General features: G+C 48.7%; 1 protein-coding gene and 1 non-coding gene across 4 annotated transcripts in view; both read left to right on the top strand.

Annotated features, from left to right (window-relative positions):
• Positions 1–10,110, top strand: part of Atg16l1 (autophagy related 16 like 1) — a 32,982-nt gene that overhangs the window by 12,225 nt on the left and 10,647 nt on the right. Inside the window, exons 6-12 of one of the 3 annotated variants that reach the window (XM_010608739.3) lie at positions 1,081–1,146; positions 4,027–4,113; positions 4,724–4,780; positions 4,988–5,035; positions 5,674–5,779; positions 8,005–8,110; positions 9,525–9,595. In XM_010608739.3, coding sequence (XP_010607041.1) covers positions 1,081–1,146; positions 4,027–4,113; positions 4,724–4,780; positions 4,988–5,035; positions 5,674–5,779; positions 8,005–8,110; positions 9,525–9,595 — 541 coding nt within the window. The remainder of the gene's footprint in view (positions 1–1,080; positions 1,147–4,026; positions 4,114–4,723; positions 4,781–4,987; positions 5,036–5,673; positions 5,780–8,004; positions 8,111–9,524; positions 9,596–10,110) is intronic. The other 2 variants (XM_010608740.3, XM_010608741.2) reach the window with 2 other exon arrangements.
• LOC117286459 lies at positions 6,558–6,826 on the top strand. Its single transcript, XR_004517627.1, has one exon.

Raw genomic sequence — 10,110 nt, forward strand, 5'->3', positions numbered from 1 at the left:
CTCCCTCCCTCTCCCTCCCCCCCCTCCCTCCCTGGAAAATTTAATTTAATTTTCACCTTAGTAAGGTACCCTCATCTCTTCCCGAGATTCTGATAGGCCATGCGGAGGGCTTTTCCCCACTTGAGAGTTGTCACCGTGAGCAGCTCCACGGAACTCCCAAGACATGGTGATTGGTGTTCACAAGCGATGCTGGTGCCCCAGACAGGCCTTCACGTGGAGCGCGGTGGTGTCGGGGATGAGCACCGGGAGGTGGGGAGAGAACTGAGTTCAGGAGGTGGAAGAAGTGACTGGGAGGGGGAGGACCGGATGAGCCTGCTGGCCACATTCGCCAATGCCACGACTTCCGTGATGACAGTAAAACTGTGTCCGCTTGGACAGGGAACTTCATTACACCTCATTCAGCGATGGTGCAGTCAGTCTTTGGAATTGACAGGCTCCTCCGCCTTGGTTGAAGCCATTCAGGACAAGCTTGGGATTTGTACTGAGCATGTAGTATCTTATTCCTGTCTTCATTTCCTAAACAGTGCAGTAAAATAATGACTTACATAGCTTTCACTTTGTGCCGGTTATCATAAGTCAGCTGGAGATGATTTAAAATGCACAGGAAGATTATGTGCAAGGTCCACGCAGATACTACGCCGGTTTACATAGAACTTGAGTTTCCAAGGACCCCGGTGTCCACTGGAGAGGATTGTCCCAGAGCCAGCGCCCTACAGACACCTGCGTAGATCACTGGGCTTTTAGAATGGTTATAACTGTTGCAGCGAGCCAAGTCACAGCCAGGTCTAGCCCTGCAGTTCATCGGAAGGGGTTGGAGGCCCTGCGTCCTGGCAGGCCAGCCCCTCGCCTTACTAGTTCATCGCTTTCTCTGATGTATAACAGTCTCCTCCAGGTTTTATTCTGAAACCATTTCCATGGGGAGCCTCACCCTTGGCTAGAGTCGGTGACGTTGGGTGTTTGCCTAGAGTGGCTGTTGTTTTAGATGCATTGAATACTCAAGGGTCAGCAGAACCAGGGGAGCGGATTATGGAGAGTGAAAACCCGTGCATACATAACCAGGGGCTGTTTTGTTTTACATAGGCGGCGCCAAGCACGACTACAGAAAGAGCTGGCGGAAGCAGCGAAGGAGCCTCTGCCAGTGGAGCAGTAAGTAGAAATCATTTGGTCCAACTCTGCTCTTAATGCTTCGTCTCGTTTTTAATTTTTTTGTTTGTTTTTTTGGTACTGGGGATCGAACTTGGGTTCTTGTGCCTGTGAGACAGGCAGCGGTACCACTGAGCTAAATCCCCAGCCCCTCATTTTAAGTAGTTTTATAATGTTTTCATTTTTATAAAACTACTTTACAGATTTTAGAAAGAGACCTAAAAAGTTAAAGGCAGAAAGCAATTCATAATTCTACCACCACCCAGAAAAGGACACATCTGTCTGATCATTTTTGTGGTGTTTTGGTGTCTTCTAATTTCTCACATAGAAATAACAAACTAAATATGGTCTTCAATCATATTTCTGTCTACTTTCTTGGGATAGATTCATACAAAAAATCGTCTGCTGAAATGAGTTTTGGAAGATAGTTTCCAAATAATGAATTGCTGTTAACACTTAGATCATGTTGCCAAATTACCTCACCAAGGCCCTGTTCCTGTTTACACACCTCGGCAGAAGTGAATGTGAATCCAGCTTCCTGTACACAAATTGCCTCACTGCTTCCCCTTGACACTTTGATCACTCGTCTGCCTTTAATTGGGCCTATCATGATGTGACCTGGCCTGAGCTTTGTTCTCTTGTTTGGTTTTTGGTCTATGACTTTTAAGTGCAAGTTTTACCAAATCTTTGAAACGTAACTGAAGTCTTAGAAACATAAGATCCCTTGGAACAAAAGAAATTGAGTGTAGTGTGCTGCTTTTCCTAATCTGCCTCCAAGGAGATTTTTGCTGGGTTTGGAGCTGTGTTTTGAGAGTGGTGGATATTTTAATAACAAAATGCCTTTTGCTCTAGTTCGGGATAGATTTCTGTTGAAATGTGTTTTGGAAGATAGTTTCCAAATTATGTTTTGCAATGAAAATGTAGGTTGCTTCCTGACAAGTGGAGAGGAGTGGTTAAATTCAGTTAGGAGTCAGTTGCTATACAAAAGAGGTTGTCTCGCTGAACCTTTGCTCTAGATGTGTAGGATATGTGTGTCTCTTGCCAGCTCAGGATGTTTTCCTAAAGCTGCACAGTAGATAAATAGTGGACCTGGCAATGAGAATTGGTTCTTTTCAAAAAACAGCTTACACTGGGTGGGGGGGTGGTACATGCCTACAGTGCTAGGTCCTCAAGAGGCAGAGGCAGAAGGATTGAAAGTTTGTAACCTGGACAACTTAGACCCTGCTTCAAAAGAAATTTTTTCAGTTTTTGAGACAGGGTTTCACTTTGTAGTTCAGGCTGGCCTTGTACATACTCCATAGTCCATGCTGACCTGGATCTCATAGCAGTTGTACCTCGACCTCCTGAGTGCTGGGAACAAGCATAAACCATGCTCCTGACTCACGGTAAACTTTTAAGGAATGGAAGTGGGGAGCTGGGTATGTAGCTTAGTGGTAGAGCACCTGCCTAGCAGGTGTGAGGCCCTGGGTTCGGTCTCCAGTGCTACCAACCAAAAAACACTCCTGCCTACAAGAGTGTCATTTGCCTGTTCCAGTTTAACCAGATGACCAGGTGAGGCATGAAATGGGCCTAGCGTCCTGTCCAGAATAACACGGGAATGACCTGCACTGGGATGCAAACTTGGGTGTCTGGCTGTAGAGGATTTTTTAATCTGCTTGTCAGAGAGTGGAATTTCCGGGTCTGAGAATACATTCATGTTTTTGGAGGATTTTCATAGTGAGTTCAAGTCATTTTTTGGGAGCCACGGTTCCTGTGCAGTTCCAGGTCTTCTGGGGCCGTAAAATACCACATTCCCACTGGCTTGAGCCACTGGAGGTGCCTGCATGGCTGTCCCATTGGGCCCCTTGTACTTCCTGGTGGTGCAGTCATGTGTGTACCACCCCTGTGGTCCAGGGTCACCCAACAGTGAGACAGCTGGGTTGTGGCCCTGTCGTGAATATGTTAGACAGCGCTGTCTGTGTTGTCCTCCCAAGAGCACAGGTGACTCCCACAGCCTTACGTGTGCGAAGAGCAGCCAAGGTCGGGTACCGCCTGGATCTCCTTGTTTATTTTCTTCTACGTCCTGGCCAAGAATGTGGGACGTTGATATGTAATCCTAAGATAAATAAAGGAAAACCAATTTACTTTGACATGGTTTAACTTGCTCGGTAACAAGTTCTTAAGTATATATTCACATAATCTTCATAATTAATCATAGCAAAGGAAAAGTCTTGCTTTTGAGAGGTTAAAATTCAAACAGCAGATGAAGGAGTCTTGGGCTATTGCACTTGATTTTTTACTTCTCTATGAAGATTGCATTTTAGTGGGAAGTCATTAAGACCAAAATAATTACTTGCCTTCCCCTTTCGTCAGGAAAACACAGCTTCCTCCACAGAAAATGGAAGACAGGGAATTCTGGAGGTGTTTCGCATCCGGTAGGATGAACACCAGCAGAGGGAGTGTGTTCCTGTGAGTGGACTGTGCACTCAGTTCAACAGCCTCTCCACATATCGGCAGCATGGAGCTATAACATAAGTGTGAGATGCCCAGAGTCAAAAGCATATGCTGGAATCCCGGCACTTGGGAGGCTGAAGCAGGAGGATTGCCATGAGTTCAAGGCCAGCCTGGACTACATAGCAAGACCCAGTCTCAAAACAAATACTGTAGTGTGCATGTTTCACTCTGGACACTTGTTTTCAGCACCTGGGTTCAAACAGATTCAGTTTCTTTTCATGCTTCTCCAAAGTGGCGGCTCTTCCCTTTTCTCCAGGGAACCCTTTGCTGTCGCTGCCTTAGCCACGTTTCAGGTTGTCGGACAAGAGAGCGGCCTTGGCCTTGCAGAACTGCTTCAGCAGCAAAGATCCCATTTTGCACCGTGACAACACCTCTTGCCCTTCTTTCCAGGGATGACGACATTGAGGTCATTGTGGATGAGCCCTCAGATCACACCGAGGAGACCTCTCCGGTGCGAGGCATCAGCAGAGCGGCTTCGTGAGTAGCCGGGTGGGCTGGGCAGGGAGCTCTGACAGGATGGGGCGTAGCCGGGTGCACCCAGACCCCGCAACCCCTGTGGCCTCTTCCCAGGACACCGGCCCATCCACCTCACCTGCTCCACCAGGGAGAATGGGAGGGGAGCAGCGCCTACGGTCTCTGGCTTCCAAACCAAGGGAGGCTTCCTGGAGGACAGGGCCCAGTTCAGTTGTGTGTTGCTAGAGCAGGACTGAGAGAGTGGGGATCAGTTATGAACACCCAGAACATGTTAGGTCCGTTAGACAGATTCCTATTCAAGGCTTTGTTTCTGGGGGAATTAATTTCGTGCTAAGAAAGCTGCTTTCTTTTAAAACTTCTAGGCTGGATTTCCGTTCTTTTTTTCTTTCTTTTTTTTCCTCTCAGTACTGGGGATTGAACTCAGGCATGGCGCCACTGAGCTACATCCCCGGCCCTGGATTTCCCTTTTGCCTTTCCCATTATTTCCTGGTTCAGACACTGTGTTGAGTCTCAGCTGGGATTTCGGGGCTAAATGAGAAACATATCGACTGTTTTGATGATTATTTGGACAAAATGTTTCTGAGGTTTAAACCTATCCTCCCCTCCTCTTTAGTAAGCGACTCTCGCAGCCTGCTGGAGGCCTTCTGGATTCTATCACTAATATCTTTGGGTAGGTTAGAAGACCTTTCCTTTTTTAAATGTGCATAAATATACTTAAGCATATGTATGTGGGTAGTTATTTTTTAAATGTGCACCCAAATTTCAGTGATGCAGGGAATACAGATGCCTTAATTTTGGCTTTTCGTTTAGCTTCTTCCTTTCTCAGCTTCCTTTCTCTCAGTCCTGCTGCGTGCTGATCTCTGGCCTTTCCCTTTAGTCTGTCCGACTCTCCCCTTTTGGGACATCACTCTTCCGATGCTGCCAGGTGACAGTGCCCCCCCTCTTAGCCCAGCATGCGAATGTGAGTCATTGATAATCACGCTGATTGCACCGCCCGCCCGCAATCGTCAGATGTCCACATGCTAACCAGGGTGCTTTGCATGCTCCTCGGAGTGAGTGCGGGTCACCCCGCAGCTGGCCAGGCTGCACTCCCCATCCGGTCGGGTCGTGTGCTCCTATCTGCACTGTCTCTTTTGGCATGCGTGCAGCTCTGCCTTGGCCACCTGTGTACTGAGGGTGAGTAACGAGGTGTAAACGTCGCCTTAGAATAGTGTCACACACCTCCAGGGGCAGCTGCCAAGCTTGTACTGTAAGCAGACAAAGTCCCCTAGCAGTTGACTGACAGGTTGAGCAATTGTTGCTTAGGATTGCTTTTCTGCGTTGACTTGGAACCTATGGGTCCGCAAGCAGGCAAGTAAAGCTTACGCTAGCTTCCTTTCTTGTCGTCTGAGTGAGGGTTCCTCTGACTTGGTGGATCCTTCTGTGGTGTGAAGGATGTGGAAGGGAAAGGCTGTGGGCGGAGGACGCAGTGTACTGAGGCAGGTTGGTCTCCAAGGCCTGGCAGCTTGGTGAACATGGTCCTCTGCCGTCCTGTCTCACTCTTGCCTTTGTGTTGTTCCTTAGGAGACGCTCTGTCTCTTCCTTCCCAGTCTCCCAGGATGCAACTGTGGACGCTCATCCTGGTCCTGGTAAAGACGTGAGGGTACCGACCGCTGCCCTGTGTGTCTTTGTGAGTATGCCTCCTCCCCGCTGTCCCGGGCTGCCGCCAAGCCTTCCATGCTCACTTACACCAGCTGGCCCTGTCACCTGGGAGGGGCCGTGTATTCGCAGTGTCAGAGCACAGAATGTATAGCTGCCATCCTCCACACCAGGACTGGCCGAGAGATGCGGAATGTGTAGTGTGAGGAACGGGTCAAGGGACAACAAATCCAGTGAACTCCAGGGAGAGGAAGGCTCCAGCAGGTGGTCTGGTCAGGAAGTCCAGCCGGGCAGCTGTTGGTTGCGTAAATGAAACTCCTGTCTGTTGTGATTTCACTATTCAGAGCCTGCATCTGGAAACAGGACACAGTTCTGGGCAGAGGCCACTGTGGCGCCAGATGTGCTGCTTGGAGTTCAGAGCCGGGTTGTGATGCTAGCATAATCCGTGTCCCCACCTGCATAACCAAGCAGAAAGTGACCCGGCGGGGGTGGGGTGGGGGTGTCCTCATACCAGGCTCGAGGCTGTCAAGCACAGGGAGGGGAAGGGGGGACCACAAGGGCTCAAAGTCGCCTGGTCATTGCTAGGCGGGGTGGGGGGCAGCTACAGAGGCTGCTCTCTGAGGATGGGAAGACTCGCCATAAAGATGGGGTGGCAGTTAGACAGTGGGCACTTTCCAGGAGTGAGGAAGCAAGCAGGCCCGGCCTGAGCTGCCCTGTCCCATGTTGGAGGAGGAGTTGGATGGGGGGTGCAGGGCTCTCTGCAGCCCACCCTGCTCCTCTGATTCCATAATGGGCCCGGCCCTCCCCGAGGTTCATGATGATTGGTAAAAGGTCTGATGCACCAAATGTCACAGTCCCTTCCTTGCCCTCGGCTCCCAGCAGCCCCCGTGTTTCCTGGCACAGTGCAGTCGTGTGCTGGGACAGTGGAGCAGCTGATACTCAGGGACCCCGTTGGTGTGTGTTTGTGAGAGTGAACAGTTCACAGCCGACCCAGGTCCAACATGAGCGCTTACTCAGGAGCTTGATGAGTGGCGGCAGGGCGTGGCGGGGCATGATCTCAAGTTTTCAATCTGAGACCTCCATGGGGAAGGCCTTTTTCTTAAAAAGGGCAGGTTACGTGGAGGGGATAGTCTCAGATTCTCAGTAGTGAGGAAAAGGAGAAAATGACATCACCAAAGTGCTGCTCGTTTCCCAGGCAGTAGAGACACTCCGTGTTCGCATCTGTCTTCTGGGACGAATCCCAGCAGGACAGCAGTGTCCTTTACCCGGAAACACTCCCGTACCTACTTCCCAGTGTCAGTGAGTTACAGGGAGGCCTTCGTCATCCTTCCTCTCCTCCTAGAATGAGGTGATTTTTCCCCCTAGTTTTTTTCAGCCAGTATGCCATCTCTTTAGTTCAAGTGTTTCCATGTTTATATTGAGGCCCAGAGACTTCCTGGGAAGCCTTTTAAATGCTTCGGAATAACAGCTGATACTTGTATTGATGGCCTAAACTGCTTTTCTAGATGAACGAGCTGAGGCTGGAAGGAGCGGAGAACGTGGCAAAGGTCACAGCACTGGCACATGGTAGTGGTATTCCCAGAAAGAACTTCAGGGACCCGCTGGAACACTGACGGGTGTCTACGTATATTAGGGGTGATCAGAAGAGCTCTATCATGAGAGGCCATGCGCTACTCATTGTTCAGATACATTGTGCCTAGTATTAACTAATGAAGTTAGTGGTAGAGGGAAATCTAAGAATCTGGAACCAAGGGGGCTTTTTAATTGTAGGCCCTGTTATTTGTATTTGTTTTTGTTTTTTTGAGACAGGGTCTCAGTCTCACTGTGTAGCCCAGACTGGCCTCAAACCCTCAGCAATCCTGCCTCAGCCTCCCCAGTGCTGGGATTACAGGCATGAGCTACCACACCTGGCCGTAGGCCCATTTTTTTTTGTTTGTTTGTTTTGTTTTTTTGTACCAGGGATCGAACTCTGGTCCTTGCACTTACGAGGCAGGAGGCAGAGCCACTGAGCTAAATCCCCAGCCCCCAGGCCCATTTTTAAGCTAATAAGATTATTGAGATGTCATTCTTACCAAATTTTAGGCAGATAGTCTACCCCGAGTTGTTCTGTAACTGTAGGAATAAGTTGATGCTAGAATCATAGGAGGCCCCGGGCTAGGAGCCCACGGTTGGACCAGCTACTGTTTCAGGATGAATGCTTCATTTGGAGGTGAGCGTTCAGGTGTCTTGGATGCTAAAACTGCGCTTGCCTTCCAGGATGCGCACGACGGGGAAGTCAATGCTGTGCAGTTCAGTCCAGGCTCCCGACTGCTGGCCACAGGTGGCATGGACCGGAGGGTCAAGCTGTGGGAAGTATTTGGAGGTGAGAGCCCATTAGCATCTGCGGGAGGGAACTGTGCTGGTGGCAGCTGGCTGACCTTGCTTTTAGGCGCTCTTCGAATTATTTATCTTAGAACAGCCTTTTATGTAAGGAGTCACCTGACCAAGCATTACTAGCATTTTGGTTTCTTTTTACGTCTGAGTGGATGTGAGCTCTGATTTTCCAGGTAGTGACCAAAAGCACTGGTATTTAGGTTAGGAAGTCTTAGGTGATTTTTCTCATTCTTACCAGAACATCTTGCAAAGCAACATCAGTTTTAGAAGGGAAGTAAATCTAATTTTTTAAAATTTCTGTTCACGTCTTAGAAATCACATCTTGGATTCTGAAATATAGTAGTCAGTTTGTACAAAGTGATAGTTGGCACAAAGACGGATGGTTGTGAGGTAGAAAGAGTGGGTAGACACAGTTCTGGGGCAGGCTGTGTGGATGTGGCCCGGCTGGCCTGAACATCCTGAGTCAGAGTCTACTGACCATGAGTCACCCCGGCTTCCCTGGCCAGAGGTTCGAGCCCAAGGCCCTGCCAGTGCTGATGCCAAGGATGGATGGGGCCATGGGGCCGGCCAAGGGCTGCGGAGACAGGGAGTCCGAGTGCTGAGGTGAGAGTGGCCCTAAACATCAGATCCTAAAAAACTTTGTTTTTAAAAAAAAATAAAATAAAAGTGACTAAGAAATAGCGGAACTAAGTAAACTGAGTTTAGTTTGATTGGCGTGTTTATTAAGTCCTACACTTTCCTCTTTTTGTTGTTTTTATTGTTATTGTTGCTTTTGTTTGTTTGATGATTTTTTGAGACAGGGTCCCACTGTGTAATTCAGGCCGGCCTTAAACTCTGTAAAGCTCAGGCTCGCCTTGAACTCATAATTATCCTCCTGTCTCAGCCTCCCAAGTACTGGGAATACAGTACTGCTTGTGCAAGAACAGGCACAGGCCAGACAGGCCTGGTAGCACACACCTATAATCCTGGCACTCAGGAAGTTCAGGCAAGAGGATCACTGTGAGTTTGAGGCCGGCCTGCTCTACACAGCAGCATCCCAAGAATACATATGGCCCCGCATAGTGGTGCACAACTGTAATCCCAGCACTCGGGAGGCTGAGGCAGGAGGATCGCTGTGAGTTCAAGACCAGCCTGGGCTACATAGTGAGTTCCAGGTCAGTCTCAACTACATAGTGAGACCCTGTCTAAAAAAAAAAAAAAGAACACATACAAAATGCCATGGTCTGCATCATTGTTGTTAAAGATTAACAGTATATTTTGTCTTTCGTATTCTGTCCTGCAGTTTGAATCTATAAAGGTGCGCTATTGGGACAAAGTAATTGTCTTTTGTTGTGTTTCATTGCCCATTGAGACTCTGACTGACTTAACATCCTGCCTTTCTTCAATCTTTTCTTTTTATACAGACAAGTGTGAGTTCAAGGGGGCCCTGTCTGGCAGTAATGCTGGAATTACAAGCATTGAATTTGACAGTGCTGTAAGTATCTGGTATTTTAGGTTCTTGAAATTAATAAGGTCCTTATCTGGTTTCTCTGCCATTCCCTCTATTTTAAGTCAATTCCATGTTAGCTGGGTGTGGTGGGCACACCTGTGACCCAGGAGGCTGAGGCAGGAGGATGAAGGCCAGCCTGGGTTACATAGTGAGCTCGAGGCCAGCCTGGACTACATGGCAGGACCCTTTCTCAAAAAACCACCAAAAAACCCATGTTGTTAGAGAAAGGTGGAAGTGGGTTTTAGGACTGATTAATACACAGACTGACAAACCCTGAGATTTAATTTGTTTGTGTGTCAGGTTTGTAACATCCCTAATTCCATCTGGTAGCTGTGTTTTGTGTGTTGAGATCTGTGCCATAGGGGCCCACATGGTCCCTGCCCTCAGGGAATCCCATTGAAATGAGCAGTGAGGGCAGGGGTTTAGTTCAGTGGTTCCTCTGCCTGCCTTGCAAGTTGCAAGGGCCCAAGTTCGATCCCTGGTACCAAAAAAAAAAAAAA

The sequence above is a fragment of the Fukomys damarensis genome, unplaced genomic scaffold (genome assembly GCF_012274545.1).
Source record: "Fukomys damarensis isolate Sample0158 unplaced genomic scaffold, DMR_v1.0_HiC HiC_scaffold_16, whole genome shotgun sequence".
Classification (NCBI taxonomy): Eukaryota; Metazoa; Chordata; class Mammalia; order Rodentia; family Bathyergidae; genus Fukomys; species Fukomys damarensis.